Source organism: Montipora foliosa, chromosome 1 (genome assembly GCF_036669935.1).
Source record: "Montipora foliosa isolate CH-2021 chromosome 1, ASM3666993v2, whole genome shotgun sequence".
NCBI classification, from domain to species: domain Eukaryota; kingdom Metazoa; phylum Cnidaria; class Anthozoa; order Scleractinia; family Acroporidae; genus Montipora; species Montipora foliosa.
The window spans coordinates 28,346,267-28,368,766 of NC_090869.1; the positions used below are offsets into that span (position 1 = coordinate 28,346,267).

The 22,500-nt window shown below is 41.4% G+C and overlaps 1 protein-coding gene across 1 annotated transcript in view; it reads right to left on the minus strand.

Moving 5' to 3' along the window:
* Window positions 1–1,010: 1,010 nt before the first annotated feature.
* Window positions 1,011–22,500, minus strand: part of LOC137995986 (protocadherin-like protein) — a 53,383-nt gene continuing 31,893 nt past the window's right edge. The window contains exons 10-19 of the mRNA XM_068841428.1: window positions 22,396–22,500; window positions 20,739–21,191; window positions 18,196–18,368; window positions 15,363–15,478; window positions 14,330–14,610; window positions 12,938–13,152; window positions 10,652–10,894; window positions 8,242–8,839; window positions 4,879–5,091; window positions 1,011–2,821 (exon numbers count right to left, since the gene is read on the minus strand). The exon at window positions 22,396–22,500 is cut by the window's right edge and continues 2,161 nt beyond it. Coding sequence (XP_068697529.1) covers window positions 2,157–2,821; window positions 4,879–5,091; window positions 8,242–8,839; window positions 10,652–10,894; window positions 12,938–13,152; window positions 14,330–14,610; window positions 15,363–15,478; window positions 18,196–18,368; window positions 20,739–21,191; window positions 22,396–22,500 — 3,062 coding nt within the window. The 3' untranslated portion in view covers window positions 1,011–2,156. The remainder of the gene's footprint in view (window positions 2,822–4,878; window positions 5,092–8,241; window positions 8,840–10,651; window positions 10,895–12,937; window positions 13,153–14,329; window positions 14,611–15,362; window positions 15,479–18,195; window positions 18,369–20,738; window positions 21,192–22,395) is intronic.

A 22,500-nucleotide genomic window follows, 5' to 3' on the forward strand; every position in this document is an offset into this window, starting at 1 on the left:
AAGGGAAAACGAAAAGCCTTGTAGTGGCTTCCAGTCAGGTCAAACACCGTGACGTCGCGGAAGAGCTACAATCTTGGACAGAATAAAATGGAACAGAAATGCCCCCTTCCCCCTTAATCAAGGATGAAGCCATGTGAAGGCCAAAACGCGCCATTTTCCCATCATTGATTTTTGGGGGGGGGAGGGGTGGTCTCAATGTTCCATTTAATCTGTCCAAGATTGTAGCATGCATGCAAAGAAAAGTTTTAAATTTAGTCCATGTTTTTGGAAAAAGATATGCATCTTGTATAGATAACTCAGTTATGATTGACCTTGGTCAAATTACCATAACTTGGAAGTCAATTGCAAGCACGACTGGGATGTCGTTGACATTATTGTTTTTATAATAATGGCATTCATATCCAACAATCTTCTTCTTTACGTTGGTTTCTTTAATGAAATAAAATTGGTATGCCAGATAAAAAAGAAATAAGAGGGAGCTTAAGCACGTGAGTTTTTGAAACGCGGACGCAACAGGAAGAGAACATTTCGGGTGCCAGGACAGTGGTGTCTCCCACATTTTTATAGTAATCATCTCTCATGGTGAAAAGATACTTAGCAATGTAAATGTGGTTGGGTGAAGACAAGTTAAAAGGGAAAACAGCTCACTTCCGGTTGCCGTCCGCGTCTCAAAAACGCGCGTGCTTAAGCTCCCTATTAAGAAGTATTTTGTGATCACGAACAGTGAATTCTTGTGAACTTGAGGCGAAAGCGTTATCTGAGCTTACAGCGGTTATCAGTCACACGCGCCCCTCAACGATTAAGTTTTGCCGTGGAAAAGTAAGTTTTGCCGTGAGAAACTACGTTTTGCCGTGGAAAAGTAAGTTTTGCCGTGGCAGCTGTGGGCCACCGTAGAAAACTGCCCACTTCGGCAAAGGAAAAGCAAGGAACCGTTTGCACGTCAAATTCATTTCCGGAATGGTGCACTCTCCGTTGTACCTCTACAGCTAGAACAGATCGATCATGTCGTATTTTACTACAAACGTATTTTTTTTTATTCACAGGTTTCTTTCTTTCTAGAAAAGCTCAGTAAAATATGTTCCGCGCTCGCGGTCCAAGCTGCTTTGACTCTTAAATAGCTACAATGAGAGCGTAAACAGTCAAAAATTTTCCCACAGAAACAGCATTTTGACTAACAAAATTAGTTCAATATCAAGTTATCCGCGACTAGTCTACAAATACTGAACAAGCGAGCACAGGCGTTTCACTTGTAAAACAAGCTGGAGAACGAGTTGGGCAGACCATAAAATGCTTATCGTGTAAAATATGCGATCTTCTGAGTTTAATAACTTTTATACGCCGGCATAACTACGAAGAAAGCGCTTTCTTCCGAAAACTTACCAGCGAGAACTTGGAAAACACATTAAGAGCTAAATACGGCAAAGTTTGCTCGGCTTGTACAGGAAATCCAACGTTGATACTTTTCCGTCCACCAAAAGGAAAGCATCCGGAAACGTAGAGGTGGCAAAAATAGAGAGAACGGTGAAAGAAGATCGCATAGAATACTGATAAGAAATATCATCGCGTCTTAAGTACCCGGAAATCAAACGTACTACAGTTCTCTTTGGAAAGAATGTCCTCCAACTTAATTAAATACAACTATTTATAATGACTGTTATCCAGACAACATGGAAAAACAGCCTTATTAACACTAACACTGCACAATCACTCAAGACAGCTCGGTCTTTTAAAGTAAGTTTTACCTACACAAATCGTTTCACCCCGAGAACGAGGAGGGTATGCTTGCCCTAAAAACGAGCGGTAGGGGCGAAATTGTTGCATAATTGCATCTCATCCAAGCATAGGTGATTAGAGACCACAATGTGGAAGTGCCAACCAGTGAAGTCCAATTCTATACTGTCAATTCACTACTGTGATACTGTATTGGAATGCGGATATAACTAGAGAAACTGGCCATCCACAAAAGGCGTGTAGTGGCCACTTTAAACCCGCAGAGAAAAGTGCGTGCAGATGTCAGTTTAAGCAAAATTGCTTTTCACGAAAGACAACCTTGCTCTCTCTTGAAAGCCAACTCGTGTTTGCAACTAATCTGTGGTTGGAACTGATTCTGATATTTTGGCTTAGGTACAAAATGCGAGTTATTTGCTTAACATGAACTACCCATCCTCGTTGAAAATGCGATTGAGATTATCAAACTTATTTCCCCATTCTTGCAAGAAAGCAAATTCCTGCTCTTCTTCTTCGTCCGGTTCTTCGTCGCTGTCTCCTAACTCACTCAGGTCATCCACATCAGAATCATCTCCCTCATAGCGATAAATATGCAGCTCGTCAATGGACAGGATGTATTCGCCATCCGCCTCATCAACGCGTGTGTCAATAAACTGCTTGACGTCGATGCTGTCGGGATGCACTGCACGGCGTTTAGTAATGGTGGTAATTCCGTGATGCAAGCCAGCACCAGGCATTGTACCTTGCAATAGAGGCTTCTCCTCTGCCACTGTGAACTCTTCCTCACCGCTGCTCCCACCGTTCTTAAACTTTCCGTAGCCTGTGCCGCCTGTGCCCGCTACGCCGTTCTCGACATACGTGTACTTCATTAGAGTTGTAATGTCGTAGCCGAAGTTGTCCTCCTCGCCGGCGCCTTCGTCGTGGTACGGTCGCACGTTGTCGTGTACGTGCCCGTCTTCGACCACGGCCACTACCGCTGGCTGAGGACGCCGCTTTAGAATCACGGCGCCAATGATAATGAGAATTGCCAAGAGAATGACAAGAATGCAGGCAATCACCGCAGGGTTCGCCCATCTACTGAATGGTCTTTGTCCTAAGTACAATTAACAGAAAGAATAACCGTGACTTTTAAACTACGATGATGAGAAAATACTGTCAAAAAAAATAAAACTTTGAATCATGTGTTACGTAAAAAATAATTGCGTTCCACGCATGTCAGAAGTTCCGAATCAAAACAATTAAGAAACGCAAACAAAACTTGTAAACACGGAGAGAACTTTCTCTCTGCACTCGAAGCAAATTGGGCAGAGCATCCAAAACAAAATACAGGTCCTCCTGAAGAGGCCCAAACCTCACGTTTTAGATGTTAGTGAAACAAAAGGACAACTTAGACAAAGTATCCGCTGCGTTTGCCAATAGAAGACGCCGCTCTGCATTTTTCCTGGCCCTGACCTTGTCTAGTTCAAAACCTAGGCGTTGACATCAGTCGAAATTTGCACATCCTTAAAGCTCTTCTGCCTGTTCTACATTGTTTCTCTCCCAGTTTTCGGAAACGCAATGTTTTCGCAGCGATGCTCTTAGTGAAATCAGTATTTGTCCTCACAAAATATAAAGAACCAACGACTTCAATTCTCGTATAGACAACTTTGCCGAGCAATTAAATTAATATGTAATTGTAACTAAAATTTGAATTAGAACACAATAACTTTATCCTTGCCCTCTGTTCGTGTGTCTTCGCAAAAAAATTGAGGCACCATTTGTGTATAATTAATTTATAACTCGGGGCTATCTCGCAACAAGATTCTCCAACTCGAAATTTCAAAGTTACATTCTAAAGGCATCATCCCAAACAGCTTAACCTATGTGACCTAATTAAAAGAATTCACGTATACCGTATTTACTCGATTAAACGTCGCGGCGTTATTAAATTATTAGCGTCTCTAACGCGGCGTTTATTTCAAAATAATGTTTCTTAAATCACTGACAAGAATTACCGCAACGGTAGATCATTTGTAAATATCATTTAAAACAGAAACAGAAAGTTCCAGAGAAAGGTCAGAACTTGTCATACCGGCAAAATTCTTGGCCTCAACAACGCCACTGCACATTGCACAAATTCTGAAGACAGAGCTGCAAAGTATGGCCGACTATTTCGAACTTAAAAACATCTTCATACAGGAATATAAATTTCCAAGGATGGTTTAGAATACGTACCGAGTGGTAACGTGTACTTGTTTTTTTCTTATAATCCTCGAATAAACGCCGCATCCTTCTGATTCGCTGCGGTGTTTATTCAAGGGCGGCGTTTGTTGGCGGAGCAGGGATCGCGTAGTGGTTTTAGCACTCGTCTGTCTTCCTCCATATGTGGGTAAAGTTTGTTGTTGGTTCTTTACTCTGTTCCGAGAGGTTTTTATCCGGGTTCTCCGATTTTCCCCTCTCTTCAAAAACCAACATTTCTTAATTCCAATTTGATCGGATTGAGGGCCATATTGAAAACTACTGCGCAACCAGTAAATATGTTAGCCACGTTAAACAAAGTCACTATTATTGATATTATTATTGGTACTTTTCCTTCCCTCTGCGGCGTTTAATCGAGTAAATACGGTAACCCTTCTGTGAACCTCTGCTATCGTCAAAATTCTGCAAAAAACACACTGACAAGATTGCATAGAATATGATATTCCCGTCTCCAGAGCTAGATAGAAGTCTTTCTTATGGCGGAAGTGTGTTATGGAATGGCTTGCCTCTGGAGGTGCGGCAATTGACATCCCCTAGTATATTTAAGGGAAAATTAAGAGACATAAATTTCGATTGACAAATAATTTAATTAGCGATATTCTGTTTTTTTTTTACACACGGCCTCCTTGAAAAGCAGGTGTATTCTTTTTTATTATTTTAGTTTTTAACTTAGTTTTTAGATTAGTTAGGAAGTTACTTTTTCCATATAAATGTATACCTGAAGGAAATACAGTGTTTAAATAAAGTTACCATACCATACCATGGCACGTCTTACGGTAAGCGCCAACGACAACCTCCTCGGCTCTGGCTGGCAACTGCGCGTTTATTGAAACTGGCTTAAGACCTTGTTGATGACCAGAGGAATAGAGACCTTTAGGGATAAACAATTGGATACTTTTGAAAATAACAAACCTGGTCGCGGATCCATTACTATACTCTGACACACTGGCCCGGACCATCCAGGAGGACACAGACAATAGGGCGGAGAGGCGCTAACACAAGTGCCCCCGTGCTGACAGAAGTTTGATCCACATGGACACGGAAATTCGACATTTTGACGGCGTGCTTCTATTGAAGGGTCGCTGTCCAAATCAAGACCATTGTAACTATTTGATGCTGTACATCCTACAAGAAAACACCACAAATAGCTGAAGTTAGAAAGGATTGTTACATAAATCAAGCCCCATTTCATTGGCCGCGAGAAAAAGCCACATCCGGACTCTCACGCAACTACCCCCGAGGCAAAAAATGTATGCGGGAGTTCGTTTTTGCGGATTGGCAATTTTCCGCTTTGCGACTGCTTTTTTGGCACCGGGAAGTAAGTCGCGTTTTAAATTCAAATGTTTTGTTTCGACCCTTTTCAGTTGCTTCTGAACGGAACAGATGCTTAAAGTGACACTGTTTTGACTAGCGCTTGTTGCACAGCGATTTTTGTCCACGGAATATCTACACGAGTAGGAAATTGTTGCGGTTATTATCATTACTGGATTGACATAGGCAATCCAGTCAAAATATGAGTAGAACTTCTCCGTTTTCATTTTTTTTCTGTGTCGGAAAATGGAAAAGTTGCGCAATTCTTGGTTTGCACGTGATTAGACGGCAATGTTTGTGTACAAAACAAAAGCAAAATGTTGCTCGCGCTTTGCATGATAACAGAGCCAAATAGATCATTTCCGAATTCTCACGGCTGGACTGGACCTAGCATGGAATGGAGGATAATGCGGACAAATCTTTTCAAATGCAAATTAATTTGCCCGCATTAGCCTCCATTTCATGCTAGATCCAGTCCAACCGTTAGAATACGAAACTGGCCTATTCCCAACATGGCCGCCAATGACGTCAGGTGCAAGCCAAGGATAGGTCTTTCACTCCCTCACTAAGTATTCCTTTGTTCCCAGAGCCTTTTCCACGCATCCTCAGATAGTTTCAGGGGATAGTAGAAAGGCGTAGATTTTATCCGGTAGACACAGTAGAAGTTAAGCTGCGATGGTGGCGAAGCTGATGTAACGCGAATGGTGTTTTATTGGAGCTTTAAACAAAATGTAGCCTAAAGAATGGAACGTCAATTCAATAAGCAACACAAGAGGTGAAAAATGAATAACGCATCTGAAATCTTAAAAGACTTCGACAACAATTGCATCTTTCGCTCGTCCAGCCGTCGGATATCAAAGTCAGCTGTATTTCTAATATTTTACTAACACAACCCTGAAACCAAAAGGGCAAATTATCTGGAAACTTTTTCTAGTTGGATATGGGTTTCACAAACTCGAGCTGTGTTCAGGAAATTCTGTACGCTTGTAACTGTTGTCATTAAGTTATGAGGCCATGTTCTCCCAAATATTATGCTTTCTTCACATCCCCGATAATTGCCGTTGTACTTCTTCATCGGCCCATGTTTCAGCTAGACTTTTGGTCTCATAACAGCCCCAAATTTTGGTTCTTTTGGGCACTCGCTTCCCTTCCGCATTCATCCGCCATTTTGAACGTGTTTGATCTGATCATGATTGAAGCTACCTCGCGAGGTTGTTTCAATCGTGCTAAGAATAATCATGTTTCAACCATGATTCGCGCAATGCACTGTCTGATGTGAACACTTTTCAAAACGAAACATGTTTCATTCGTGAACAGACTAATCATGTTTCGGCCTAGTGTGAAAATACCCTGGGTGCCAGAGGAATGTTTTTTTCAAGGTCGGAGAGAACGCTCGGCGATTCCAAATCAACGGTCCAGAACTAAAAAAAAAAGCCTGTCGCACGACCCCAGAACCTCATTTCCATGTCATCAAATTGGGACAGAAATTGTCCTAGTTCGCTGATTGGACATTACGTTCGAAGGAGTTTCTGATTGGACAAATCAGTTGGTTCTCAACAGCTGTTGCGACAAGCAGCGTTGCGGGACTTCGGCCCCGAGAGGAAAAAGCCAAACTGTGTCGATGGTCCGTGTGCTGCCTTCAAGCACTATAACGGCTTTGACAACGTGAAAAGATCCATTTAAGTTAATTGTAGTTAAATACTTTTGCTTATCGATTCACGCATGAGAGTGCTTATAGATACTCAGGCTCCTTTGAGAGCGGTCGGGGGAATTAACTAAAAAAAGTTGAACTCGTCAACATTTGTTGCAACTGTGTCTGGGAACGGAGGACGTATGGACGAAAAGTGGTAAGGACAGACAAACGTTTCTCGCATTTCGAAGTCATTCTGCAATGTAGGCAGTAACGTCTAGCTCTTTGCTATTACAGTATCCTGTTTTATACACGTTCAACAATAAAGTTTCGCTCTGAGGAAAAAGAAATTTCATAATAAGCACATAAGATCAATACAACATCGTTAAAATTGCTGCAAAATTATTAAAGCTGTTGAAATGAATAGCCATCACTGCAATTGCAATTTTCAGGAATGTTTGTAATGACGCGTTTCATTGCGTCCCATGGGAAGCAGTCTCAGCTTGGCGGCCAAAACTGGTTTCAGTTGACTGTCTCTTCGCATGGAAATGAGGTTCCGGGGTCCTGCGACCAGAGGCATTTTTTTTTTTCGTCCTCGACCGTTGATTTGGAATCGCTGAGCGTTCTCTCTGACCTTGAAAAAAAAATTCCTCTGACACCCAGGGTAGTGTGAACACAGTATCAGAAGGAATCGAACACCTTTTACGAAAATCGGATCTCTGTTGTCTGGCAATTTATATTGATTTGCACTCAACTCTGCACAGTCTTCAGGTAAAAACAACTTGTCTACAATTATTTGAAAGAGAGCTTGTTGTCCATTTTTTTGCTTCATTATTCAAGGAAAGGATGTTCAGTAAAGGGTTTGATCGTGAAGACTGGTGAGAAATTCATTGTGGTTTTTGACACGGAGTGTGTTGCTTATTTGCACCCACGCAATGCAATAGGAAGGTTTTTTCCTTCCTTCTAATAGCAAATTCGTTGTTTGTTTCAATAAAATTTTTGGCTGGAAAAGGTTTTTGTGAAAAATTCGTCTTTGTGGATTGATCTTGTTGGAATAGTCGCAAAACTCTAGAGTCACACCACAAGCTAAGTAAGCACAAACATTAAAAAATTAACTAAGAATGCACAGAAATTCCTTTCACTAAGTTTAACGGCATCTATTTAGTCTTGCCATCAACTCTGTTTAAATAAAGGATATTTCACGGATTAGCCAAGAAAGAACTTTAATTTGAGGGGTAATTACCTTTGACTCCACGCAACGATTGAGTAAAATAAAGTTTTCTTTAAAGATGTCAATCACAGAACGCCAACGGAAGCCACAACAGATTACTCACCTCCAAAATCTCCTATCACTTCGACTTCTCCAGCGTCATTAGGACCAGCAGCACCCACAATGGTCCATGTCCCAAAACCAGAGCCATAGGCATTTACGTTGCCTTTTGCATCCTTGGACGCGGCACTTCTGAATATACCGCCGCCACTTCCACCAGATCCACCAACACTTCCGCCCGAGCCTGAAGCATCACCACCACCACTTCCGCCGGAAGCTCCTCCACTTCCTCCCGAGGCACTACTACTGATCACGACCTTTCCCTTTTGCTTATCTGCACTTGATAAGATGCGACTCTTCAAGACCTCCACAGAGCGGCCCCCACTGAAAACCTTCCTTGTTATGACACCACTCTGTCCGTAAAAAACGACGCCACTGCTTGTCATAATGGTCCGCTGCATTCGAAGATCACCTTTTTTGCCGAGCGCGCTGGTGCCGAATGATCTATAAACGTCTCCTCGGTCATTAACTGTTATCACGTTGCTCACATAAGTACCGACACCAGTAAAGGAACTTCCCATCCCGCTTGAAACAATGTTGCCGTCAGAAGTGCGCAAGATTGCGTTGCCTCCGCTGTTGACAAATGCTTCAACAACTCTTACCTAAAGAAAGAAAAAAAAAATGGACCTTAAGTCGACATCTTTCTTCAAGAAATAAAAGAGAACTTTGGTCAGCATCTTGCTTTTGCTTGCACGATGATTACTTCAGATAGCTCCCATTCCTGCCCCATACTGACCCCTATTAGTATATACCACAGAAGTAGTGAAATAGTGCCTTCCGCGCATTCTAATTGGTTCGCTCAAAGGTGAAAAGCAAGTACCATTCACCGCTGAGCAAACGGAGAAAAACAAAATGGCTTCCCGTTTCGCTTCGGTTACCGAGGGACAAATTTTATCTTTATAACTCAGCTGATTATTCAACTCGTGTGGTACATATTAAAACTTCGCGGGTCGGTAAATCACCTCCACTTCGGTAAATAACTGTTGAATAAACTTGAGCAGCCATCTTGCTTTTGATAACTACAACGGCAATCACCACACATGGCCTCCCTTCCCTCTTTCGACTTCGGTCTCCGATTTTCTAATTCCAAGCCCTAAGCACGATTCCTTTGTTAAGGTGCCCGCAAACGAGAAAACATTGTTGCGGAAACATTGTTTCCTGAAATGTTCCCTCGGCGCGCAAACGAGGAAACATTTGCTGAGGAAGCAAAAATGTTTCTTCCGCAACATTGTTTCCTCGTTTGCGGGCGTCTTTATGATAATAATAATTAGGGAGCTTAAGGTGACTTACTACAGTTTTCCGAAGAAAAAGATCAAGATTTTGAAATCTGTGGAATTAAAGCAACAGGATGTCTCTTCTGAAGTGTTAGTCACTGCATTATTGATGCAAAATGTAATTTTTTACTTAAGAAATAAATGCAAATCAGGGAAAAATGCTTAATATAGTGACCGAGCTCCTGGAGGAGGGGACTGGAAGCTAAAGATTTCAAAGGTTTTTTCCTCAAACCCTAGCCGTACGACCAAGGTCGAAATTTTCGGAATTAGTGAACAACATGAAGACGAAAACCGTCAACATGTTTTTAAAAAGATCTGTCAGACAGTTTTTCAGTTATTATTAAAATAGACGAAAATCGATTTTTTTTGCCATTTGCGAAAAACCTCTCTGACAGATTTACATTGCAACGCGCCTTACCGTGGCCACCCAAAAAACTTTCACATTTCACAATTACTTGTAAATACGTCAATTCAACAACCCACTCAACGGTGTTCAACTTACAACTGTACGAACTTTGCAAGGAGGCGTGACTGTCAATCATATTCACACATCCTGATTGGCGGACAATTTGTAAAAAACTTTGTTAGGTGGCCACGGTAAGGCGCGTCGCACTGTAACTATTTATTTCTATACATGATTATTTTTTCTCGTTAAGGGAATCCTGAAATTTTAAGATGGGATCGTACGGCTAGTTTTTGTGAAAAAGGCCTTGGAAATGTCTGGTTTCCAGTCCCCCTCCAGGAGCTTGGTCACTATATTTAGCATTTTTTCCTGATTTGTTTGGCTAATTTACATTTTTAATCAATTGCAGTGACTAACACTTCAGAAGAGACACCCTGTTGATTTAATTCCACAGATTCCATAATCTTGATCTTCTTCTTCTTCTCAAAACTGTAATAAGCCACCTTAAGCACGCGCGTTTTTGAGACGCGGACGGCAACCGGAAAAGCGTTGTTTTCCATTTTAACTTGTCTTCACACAACCACGTTTACATTGCTAAGTATCTTTTCACTACTAGAAATGATTAGTATAAAAATCTGGGAGACGCCACTGTACTGGCACGCGAAATGTTCTCTTCCGGTGTCCGTCCGTCTCAAAAGCTCGCTTGCTTAATTAAGCTCCCTAATGCAAACACAAACCTCAGTTATATTAGGCAAGCCCCCAGTGAAGAAACTTCCTCCACCCATGTTGAGTAGTTTGTGTAAACCTCCAGTTGTTCCTTCCACTTTCCCATCGTAGTCGATCTGAAGACTGGCGCGGTTTCCTTGTCTTTTCACTATCACAGTATGGTACTTGTCATCCGTCACGTTCAGTTGCGGGATCTTTAGAATCTTCATGCGGTCACCCAACCGGAACACGTAACGCAAAACATGATTCTTGACCTACAGTTAACAACAATTAGTACATACTAAAACTATAAATAGCGTTGAAGGCGTGCTCTGATTGGCTACTAACTTCCATTAGTATCACCCAACTAGTGGACTATTGCAAATCCTGCATTTTGATTGGCTACGCTACTAGAGGACTATTAGTAACAGTCCTCGAGTAGCGAAAAGCATGACGCTTCGCCCGCAAGGGCCACGGGTCAATAGCCCATTCGGCTTCGCCTCATGGGCTATTGACCCGTAGCCCTTGCGAGTTACGGGTCTAATTGTTAAATATCCTTTGCTACTCACTTCCAAGCAACTCGCAGGGGATTTGTCCCCCGCAAATATTGTAATCGTTACAGGAATGAGTTAAAATCATCTTTTTGTACTACATTATCTCACTGTTTTAGCATATACTAAAACAACTATTTACCTCAGTGTCGGTAGCTAGTGGTGGATCTTTACCGAGTCGCGAAGCGGCGACGTAAATACACAAGCCACTTCCACTTCGGTGAATAGCTGTTAAATATTCGCAAATTAAAGAGATGGTAAATGATAACGATTTCTTAAAACGTAAGCAAGAGAATATTAACGTTGAAAGCTGACGTTTCGGCGTCATCATGACACTATTTTCAAGGCAAAGTAATGCGAAAATCAAATCTTCGAATTACTTACTTTGCCTTTCAACGTTAATATTCGCTTGCTAATGTAAACGATAACACACCGGTAAAAGAATAGAGATGTACTAATCAAAGATGATTCGGAGATACTCGGAAAAAAAACCCGAGTGTTTCCGACAGGGGTTGAACTTACGAACCGATCACTGCCATGGGCATTTAGCACAAGTTAGGGACTTAGAGATTTACGACGGCGACGTCGACGAAAAACGTCACCTCAAAATATAACTTCGCACTACGTGTATACCGTAAGTCTTCTACGATTTTTTAACTTCGCTTAGGTCGTGCAATGTTAGCGAAGTGGCCTAAAAATAAATTGGTACGAGCGGTTTCGGAGTACAAATAGAGAATGAAAGGTTCACATTTGAACGTTCGCGTTGTCGTCAAAACGTCAAATTAGGCGACTTCACGTCGTTGCACGCAGTGTACCGAAAAAATGTGCTTAAATGCGTGCCGCACATGCAGCACGATTGTTTTTTCTCTTTTAACCAATGACATTACTGTTTTGTAGTGTTGTTGCTGTCGTCACCGTCGTCGTTTCTTAAACTGGCACCCTATTGGCTCAGCTGAAACCAATGAAAGCGCTGTTAAGCTCCAATATCTAACAGGTGAAGAATTTCACAATCAAGTGCCAGTGAACCCTATAGAGCGAGTTTCAATCGAGTGCCGTAAAACCAAAACCAAAGTAATTACTTTGGCCAATCAAAAAGGGCGGAGACAATCCAGTAACCCAATCAACATTCGAAGTAATTACACGTAACCGACACACAGCGCGGGAAAATGTGCACGCGCGAGGCACGATTGGTTTTGGTTTCACTTCTAATTGGTTGAAAACGTGGCCCGAGAACTTTGAACCAATCACTGAGTGAAGTTATCCAAAACCAAAGTAATTCGGTAATTAAATTCGACACTCAATTGAAAACCGCTCTAGATCGGAGGACGAGGACGACCACGAGTACAAGTTTTCCGTTCCGAGCACGCGCACTTCCAAAAATGTCGGCCTTCAAACCTTATGCGCATGCTCAGTACGGAAAACTCGTACTCGAAGTCGTCCTCGGCCCCTCGATCTAAAGGTCCCTTGCACGTGAATTGTGACGATTAAGGAAACAGAATCGTCCATTACTGATTACTTAAGGCCTCTTCTACCCAAGGAACAGGTATAGATAACACAAGTGTTTGAGATCGCTCGAAAAAGAATGATACGCATAACAAGACCGAAATATCGGTCGCATAAATGTCTTATACGGTCCGTTCCTCATGGGAGCCTTGTGTTTTAAAAGTGCTCTTTCTCGTTGCACCACGGTCACCAAAGTAAACCCCGCGTAGTCCGAGGTTACTACTTGGGTGACAAAATTTACTGAGATAAACAATTTAATCTTACATCAATCCTGTTGAACTCAGTCCCCAAGCTGTTGGACGCCAAGAAAATGACAACATTGGATGAATTGGGCGACACTCTGACTTGCAAGGCAATGTTGGTGTAAAATTCATTGGCCATCGACACCGGCGCAGGAACAAGTTCACGCCGCTTTCTTTTGGCTTGTTTCACGCGGTACTGGGTAAAGCTATTGGCTCTATACCAGTTGGCTGACGTTCCTAATGAGACAAGTGACAAAAAATCCAGATAAATTATTCTGTAAATTACAGCTTCATTTCCTGCATGATGAAGGGAAGACCGAGTGGGAAAGAGAAGATGGGGGAGGGTTCGTGATGATAACAGTGCACCCGCACTCGGTCTCGACTCATTTGGTTCTCTCCCCTCTCTGAAATTCGCTTGTTGGCTTAATTATCAGATTTGTCGAAAGGGAGAGGCACGATGTCTCGCCGCCATCTTCATTTGAGTATTACAATTTGGGTGAATATCAGCGCTACTACATTTTCTTTCACTTGCTTCTTTTCACAAGGATCAAGATATGGGAATTGTATTGATTCACCGGTATTTTGCAACTCGGAAGTACTTTCCTCGTCTTCCCAAGTTCAAAGGAAGTACGAGCAACGACACTAAGTACAGGCGAATATTTGCTGACGTCATTGTTCACATTCATCGAGTTTGGTGACAGAAGGCATCCTCTTATTTACAAATTGACTTCAAAAGGTAAAAAAAAAGTGTTGAACTTAGTTAAATCCCCAATTTTAAGCCTTCTAGCTTTGATAACGAGCGAGTTATTGGCGCAAATCAGCCCATACCTTCTTTGTGAAATATCGAATTTTCAAAGCGTCGTTTTTTATAGATAATCTGGTAAATTGCGCTCAAGGTTTCAGAGGTAGCTCATTATGCAATGCACTTTCAATATTCAGTAGTGATTTTTTGGCTGATAGATTATAAGACGCTGGGCCTATGCTAATGGCACAAAAAAAAAGAAATATTGAAAACAAAGATTTCCCTATTCCTTATCCAAAATAATCTTCCAAGGTCAGGCTTCGCAACAACTACAGACCAAACACGTCCGCATTGCCCCAATTTGGAGTGTATTAACTTTGCTCATATTCAGCGCGTTCCCTTGTTTCGATTTTTACAATAAACGCTAGTCAACCCATCCCGAGTAGATTTATTTTCAGAACGCCTCCCTGGGAAAATCTGCGCGGCAACTGTTGTAAAAGCCAATCAAATCATAGCTATCTCAGCGTCAAGGGAAATAGGATTCTTTTCGCTGGAAAAACCTAACGTTTTTAAAAATAAATTTACAAGGGAAAGGAGTAATTACATCAAGAGCCTAATGTCCTTGAAGTCTTTCCTTTCTAAGCAGCATAATCTGCCGGCTTGTAAACTTACTTTTGTCGCAATTGGCTCCACCAAAACCAAGATCACACACACAGATGGCATAAGCCCAGAAAGGTTCACAGTAGCCACGCCCATTGCAGTTAGGACACGGATTATTAAGCCGACAACCTAATTCCGTGTTGATTTCTTTCAATGGGTTAAACAAATCGTACATCTTTCCATCGTCGTAAATGTTTCGAATGCAACCTTTGAAACCAGTGAAGTTGATCTTTAGGTCGTTGATCACGTTCTCCACGCCACCAATTTGAAGAGGACCGAAGCCGTTCAAGTAGCTGCCATCGAAAGAAAGGACACAAGGTGAGGAATTGAAAGACACTGAGACACCGAGTTTGAGCTTTTCTCTTCGTGTCACACGTATGGTAACGCTACGATATCAAAACGTACAGCGCTTGTCCCACGGCCGAGCAGGTGGAAGGACTGGGTCCGTCCATGGTGGCGAAAGCTCTCGCTTTCAAGAGTTATTATTATTAATATTAATATCACTATTATTATTATCATTATTATTATTTTTTATTATTATTATCATTATTTATTATTATCATTATTATTATTATCATCATTATTATTATTATTATTATTATTATTTTCATTATTATTATTCCCAAGATGTCACCACAAAGTGCTCTGAATTTCATCTTTAAAAGGACATCAAAAGTGAGAAGGAAAGGCCATTTCCGAATTAAAGCGAATCTTGAAAAAATAATCAGTCTTACTTTTCATATTTATATTTATATATATATATTTATCCATAAGATTTCGTAACCGTCCTCGCTTTGAAAACGAGTCTGAGTCAAAAAATGAGTCAGCTTTGTTTTAAAGAAAAAATGGCATAATGTTTGCTACACACAAAGAAATTTGATGATGACCGTTTCTTTCACTCTCTTGTCGAAAGCAAGTGATAAATTCCAGAGCCCGGCAAGCAACCCTCAAAAAGAGTCCAGTAAACTTCATCAATGTATTGACAGTTCGTGCACTATATAACAAAATCACACTAGAGACAAAACAGAGGTGTAAATATACTTACACATTTGAGCCCCAGATTTCCCCTTCGATTTCACAGGAAGTCCTGTCCTCTACAATTTGACCATAATCTTCCACAATTTTAGATTGGGAGCATTTGTCAATTCTCAACACAACTTTCTGCAGAACAAAATCAGAGTACCTGTGAGCTCTCCTGTGCATTAAGCAATCTGCCCTCGTAACGTAATTTGTATAGTATGTTGTGTGACCCATTGTCCACTGAGATTTCGAGTCAACACTATACACTTAATGTATGGTCCCGAGGGAAACAGTTAGTTTTGTTTTCCCGAGAGAGTCCCCATGTTTCCCGAGACGAAGTCGAGGGAAACATCAGGACTCGAGGGAAAACAAAACTAATTAGTTTCCCGAGGGACCAGACATTAAGTGCTTTGTTATATATTTAGACTTTTTCCTACAACAATCGCAGCCAAACATCCGGAGCAGGCAACAACTGCGGAATAGGCCATTTCCGAGTTCATGTCTGCCTCCTCTTCAAAGCGAGTCTAAGTGCGAAGTTTTTGTAATGGTAATTAGTTCTACTTTACATATGAATAAAAACTAACTTTCATAACAAAAACTTCGCACTTAGACTCGCCTTGAAGAGGAGGCAGACATGAACTCGGAAATGGCCTATTGTATCCCTGTCGGGACACATTTGAATTTGATCAGGGCCGCGTGACCACGAATAAAACCAATCACAGTGCTCGTTTTGTTGAGCGAAAGTCTAGGTATAGAACAAGATACGATAACTTTATTTAGAGGGAGGGAGACAATTGACCTTATACAGTTTTCTAAATTGCAGCCCTCTAACTATACCAAAGAGGACGGACCAAAACACCGGGAACTCGGCCCCACCCTTTGCGAATAGTGTGTGGTTTCTTTTACGTCACAGGGGGTTGTGAGTAGCATTGTGACTCGTCACGCAATCTTTCCACCTTCGTTGGGGAAGAAAGATTGCGCGACGAGCTAAAAGAATGTCTGCGAAGGACGCTATTATAGTAGGTTGTGAGACGGGGCCTACGATTTTTCGACCTTATCAGTGAAAACTAAAGAATCTAACCATTTGCAGATGTCATTACAAAGGCAGCACTTTCTCCTCAGTTGTTAAAGGATCTGAGTGTTTAAATATTGAAGATCCGTTACCAGGATTCATATTAAGAAAAAAGTAAAATCGTTCTCTGGTAAAAAGTTTTGAAAAAACTATGAGCTTTCGACAGACTGAACTGCTGCCTTCAACGGATAAAAATGTGTGAAGCCTAAAAGCGAAAGAAATTGAAATATAACGAAAAATTCGCATAAATTAAAGGGTAAAAGCATGTAGTGGAAAGAATGTTTAAAATGCTAAGAAAATTAGTGTTTCTTTAAGAGAATGTGATATTGTCTTGGGAGCGGGCACGAATTGTTGTCTGCCCCTACAGTTTTTGCCGTGTGCCACATCAAAGGCATCACGGAACCTCTCACAAGAATCCTCAAGGAACACGACATCCAAGTCACTAGCAGACCAGTTAAAACTTTACAGCAGCATTTCCCTATCCCTAAGTTTCGACCTGCCGAAGACGACCAGTGCAATGTCATCTATAAAATTCCATGCGCATCTTGCCCGTGGAGCTACATTGGCGAAACTAAAAGATCCTTTACTACTAGGAGAAAGGAACATATGAGGAACTTAAAGCATTGTACTAAAGGCTCAAATGTCGCAAAACACGCGTGGACTTTTAACCATGATATTGACTTTAACAATTCTAAAATCATTGACAAAGCGAACAACCGGAGCAGAAAGACATTGGAGTCATGGCACACGGCAAAAACTGTAGGGGCAGACAACAATTCGTGCCCGCTCCCAAGACAATATCACATTCTCTTAAAGAAACACTAATTTTCTTAGCATTTTAAACATTCTTTCCACTACATGCTTTTACCCTTTAATTTATGCGAATTTTTCGTTATATTTAAATTTCTTTCGCTTTTAGGCTTCACACATTTTTATCCGTTGAAGGCAGCAGTTCAGTCTGTCGAAAGCTCATAGTTTTTTCAAAACTTTTTACCAGAGAACGATTTTACTTTTTTCTTGATCTGAGTGTTGGTCCGGACGGAGGTTTTGATTTGTTTTGACCTCCGATGCTCAACCAACTGAGCTCATACTACAAACAACTTTATAGCCGTAACGTCCTCGGCGCCATGTTAGTGCAAAAAAATGCCTCTCACATTAGTTTCCTTTACTTAAATCGCCGACATGATGGCGATGACTTAAAAGGTTATTCTGATCTCTGTTCTCTAGAGATTTTTGGTCACTTCAATTCAATCAAGAATTATTGTATCACTGTTTAGACAACAGCCGTTCCCCATAGAACACTTTCCTAAGCGATTGAAGCTGAGACGCAGTAACTACTGTGACTAAATCCAACAGACTTCTCTGTGCTTACAAGGTGAACCCGCCAAGACGTCAACAGTTGTCACTTATCCTTATTCCACGATTTCAACGTGGTTCGATGCTGGTTGGTAAAGAAGGTTTTGTGTTCCAGCGAACATCTGGAAATTCTGATCGCCTGACCCCCAAATTCCACTGGTACCTATACACGTGCCTTTAATTACTCGGCCATGTTCTCTACGGGTTCGAATCGCGTTTAAACTTTGGATTTTGCTCTGGCTACTTCGCATCTGCAAGTCGCTACCAGCGATAATTCTCAAAAAAATAATTTCACGTAATTCGCAGTTCAAATAAGTGATATTTTCATGTAATTTCTCCATGAAAACGGTTTTTTTTTTGTTTGCAATAGAACATTAGCAAAGGCAACTAACTTAGGCAACAACACGAAAACACCACGTCACTGACGTACCTTGCGTTCTCGGATGACTTCAACTGTGTGCCACGTTTTGTCATCAAGACGGTCTCCCTTATTCATATAGAGTTCCAGTGGTGCCATTGGGTGTGGTCCCAGGTCGATCACAAGCTTGGCATATCCGTCAACCAAATACAACGCTATCAAATCTGAGAGACCATTGTTTGCGCCTAATATTGATAAGAACGAAATAAAAGTGGACCAATTAACGGGATAATGAAAATCTGCTGGCAGAAAAAGTTTAACGTCGCGCGGGGACGACAGGTTAAAACTAGAACGCGAATAGCAACTTTTTGAAGCTGCATTCATTGATACTTTAAATAAGGGCAGCATTCTTTTAACTTGTTTTGCTATTGATGTTCAGTGAGGCAAAAGGCGTATTAAGTGCTTTTGTATATAGTGGTAGTGCATTGAGCTGTCGAGGTAGTTTGCAGGCACTCCTCTTTAATAATCTGAATCAAAGAGGTCCTTTAAACTTAAGAGAAAACCCGACTTGCAGAATGCAATCAATTCTCTTATTAAAAAGCGTGGTGGAGTTGACTCCAGGTCCTCCAGAGACAGTGGTCTGAGCGCCTCGAGGTAGGGAGCACAAAGGGTGAGTGACAACGATTGCTAAGAGAACACCACAAAAGAATGAGTTAAACTTGCTGAACAAAAACAAAGGCTCTGCACGATCCGCAAGTGTGTTGCTGGCGGTATGCGGTTTAGCAACGCTGGCTGCTCATTTCAGAGAGGAAAGATTTAAGGCATGACTCCGTATTAAGTCGGTTCAGAGACGCAAACGATTTAACGCCTCAGGTACAAGCAAAACTCATTTTTTTCTTTTATTAAACTATTGCTCTCGTTAATGGGGGACTCCGTCATGGCGTTTGTAAACGATGATTTCTGTTCAACATTCCATGACCTTATCTTTGAACACCTTGATGACTTTCAAATCTCTTCTATATAACTTCTTACACGATTTAAGTGAATCAGTCTAGAACAAAAGGGTCAGCCAGTTATATGTTTCATCGACTTTATACGACTTACAACACGTTTCCCGACGTTTTCAAGTTTACATGCAACTGTCCCTTTGTCATCCGAGCTATTTTTGTACAAGGAAAATAAACCCACAAATGACCAACTCCCGACATCAGTAGCTTCATAGCTCAGTTGCTTAGAGGGTCGCATCGGCCTCGCGAGGTCACTGGTTCAAACCCCGGAGAAGTCCTGAATTTTCCCCTAAAATTGCGCTCATAACTTCGAGGATCATAGCTTCACTTGATTACATATCCGCAGTTCAATATATTTCATATATTATTTCGTTCGTTGAAAATTCTTGTGTTGTAGTGCTTCTGCTAACCTTATTAAACAAACTTTACAAAGATTCGGATAAGGTCATGCAAAAATTTGGAGTATCACGGCCAAAATCGCCTGTCAGTGGATGACTTATCGAAGCTTTGGAAGGCACGTTGGCGAGTAAACAAAGTTGCTTTCGATAGCTTTAAATTATTTTATTTTCACCGCGTCATATTTTGGCCTCTATCGTTTCCAAAACTTTGTGTAAAAACAATCATCCGTTAACGACGTAAACGTTCTTCAATGTTATAGTCTGTTTCGCGCTAACTCCCCGTATGTGCGAACCGATCGACAATATTTACATTTGTCTTTCGCGGTAAATTTTAACTACAGCGCTATTTGGAACGGTGTTGAACCCTCACACCACTTGATGTCATGAACCTCGGTCGGCAAAGGGCTTATTAGCTGAAGTTGCGAAGTTCGACCTGGTAGAAATTGCGAAGTTGGTTGTACAATGGCCCATTTCCGAGTTGCTGCATGTCTCAGTTTCAAAACGAGTCCTGGTGCACAACCATTCAAATGGAAACGAGTTGCGTATTTTTATGCATTCATTATTCATTTCCCTTACAATAGTTGAGCACCAATCACTCACTTCGAAACCGAGACTAACAGCAACTCGGAAATGGCCCATTCTCCCCGTAGTTCGTAACCCAACTTCCTAAACGAGTCCCTTCCAAACATGGAGTTTCACAGGTTTCCGAACTGCTAAAGTTTCTTTATCACCTGCGATTATCATTGTCCCTTAAAATTACATAACCGTAAATCAAATATATGAAATGTTATTTCTTCTCTAGCACAAACTCAAACCACATATGACGTTTTAGTCCGGGAATCGAATCCGTGAAGTACTCTAACCACTTTATACTCCCAATAATTAGCGCCGCATTAGCTTATTTGAGTGAGAAAAAAAAACCTCGTTATAAATCTATGTCGCACCAAAAATTGGAAACAAATAGAAAAAATTAATGTATTAGGCCATTTCTGAGTTGCTGCTTGTCTTGGTTTCGAAGATTGTCTTGGTGCTCAACTATTGAAACTAAGGGAAATGAGCTTGATTTGCATAAAAATACGCAACTCGTTTCCATTTGAATGGTTGTGCACCAGGACTCGCTTTGAAACCGAGGCATGCAGCAACTCGGACATGGGCTATTAAGACCCACAGCTTGCTGTCTGTTGTAGAAAAAAGGCAAAGTTCCACTAACCTTTGTACAAAGGTCCTTGATAGAGCAGAAGACCATTTGCAGTGTCAGTCATAAACTGCAATGATATTGAACTCCGTTGATAGGCAGCCAGCTTATTAAGCCACAAATAGGAATTGCCCTTAAAGGTTCTAGTAGTGCTCTGACACTCAGGTCCCAAGTAATCTCGTCCACACTCGCAAATGATCCCTTTGGGAACAGCATTATGGCATGTGCCCCCGTGCAGACACGGGGTACCTGTTGTGCAGTTTTTGTCCGGTTGAATGATTGACGTGTAAACGGCTTTCAGCGTGGTGTCGATAGACACAACTGTCAGACTTTCTCGGGTTGCCAATTGGCCGAAGTCCCCACTGACCACCGTGAATGCTGAGGAAGCCTCCACCTTGTTATTGCAAACGCCAACTTCTTCTCGCTCCGCAGCGCACATATCAATGCCGATATATCCGATCTTCAAGTCTAGATAAAGGTAAAAAAGGTAAAAAAAAAAATCCATTTTCTGGTCCCAAGACAGTTTGTTAGGGCTACAACAAGCGAAAACCTTACAATCCTCGGCACAGTCCATCTTCTCTGCTTGCTGAGTTCGGATTTTATCCTGTATTTACAAAGTTAATCGAGGGACAGGTTATGAAACCTTAAAACCTTGAAAAGCGAGAACAACGTTGTCGCAACCGATGTTGAATTGACCGCGACAAAGCAAAATCTTTGGCTTTCGCCTCGCACGGATACACAAAATAGTTGCGCACAATTTCCATTTAATTGGTTTTCTTCCCGAAAAAAGGTGTGTTTTGCGCACCGTCAAGGTGAAACATTCAGATAAAACATGAAACTAAAAGTCTTGTCGAGTTTCATGATCATCTCCATGCAATTTTACTACGAAAACCACCGATCTGTAGAATAGGCCCAAATTATCGAGTCACTGCCCCGCCCACTTTCGTTAAACATTTTGATGAAATTCCTTTCCCACGGGCTTAAAGGTGTACAAAACGACCGCAACAATGGAAAAACACGTTTTCAAAATTTCTCTCTGTTTTCTTTGGCAATCGCAGAAAGATATTTCCTCGAAAAAACCTGTGGTGAGGTATCCCCCTCTTCCGATAATTTCTTGTAAAATCTTCATTCCTAAGTGTTCTCCGAGAGCTTTTCCACGATTATAGAGCCTTCAATATGCGCTCAGTTCTGCCAATACATCTTAATAATTTGAACTATTTACAAGCGAAACTGGGCGGGGCATAGTCACGTAAATTCCTGCCCATTTCATAGATCGGTGGTTTTCGTAGTATTTGATAGTCTTTACGTAAGTAAAACTTCTAAACCAGCCCTTGGCGTCACCGTAACCCATAACAGAGGAAGCTCCTTAGCCTAATTTAGTTTACGACCACGTAAAAAGTTCGACCACGTGAAAGTTCGTTTCTCGACCTAATGAACCAAACAGTCGAAATTAAAGATAGAGGATTTCTTACATATTGGTAATACTTATAGGTGAGATAAGACGCATCCAATTTTGCAAATTTAGGGTAATTGCTTCAGTGTAAAATCTACCATTACCTTCGAAATTATTGAACAACCCTCTAACAAGTCACGTGACGGTCAGGAGGTAAAAGCGGATTTACAGGCCTCTACTGAAACGCTCAATAACAGCATCGGAATTACAAGTACTTACTAGGGTCCTCCAGTTCCTCCAGTTCCGCCTTTGCCTGTACCAATACCTCGATAACTTCCATTTTATCCTTGAATGCATTTCCATTTAATCGAACCGCCAGTTGAA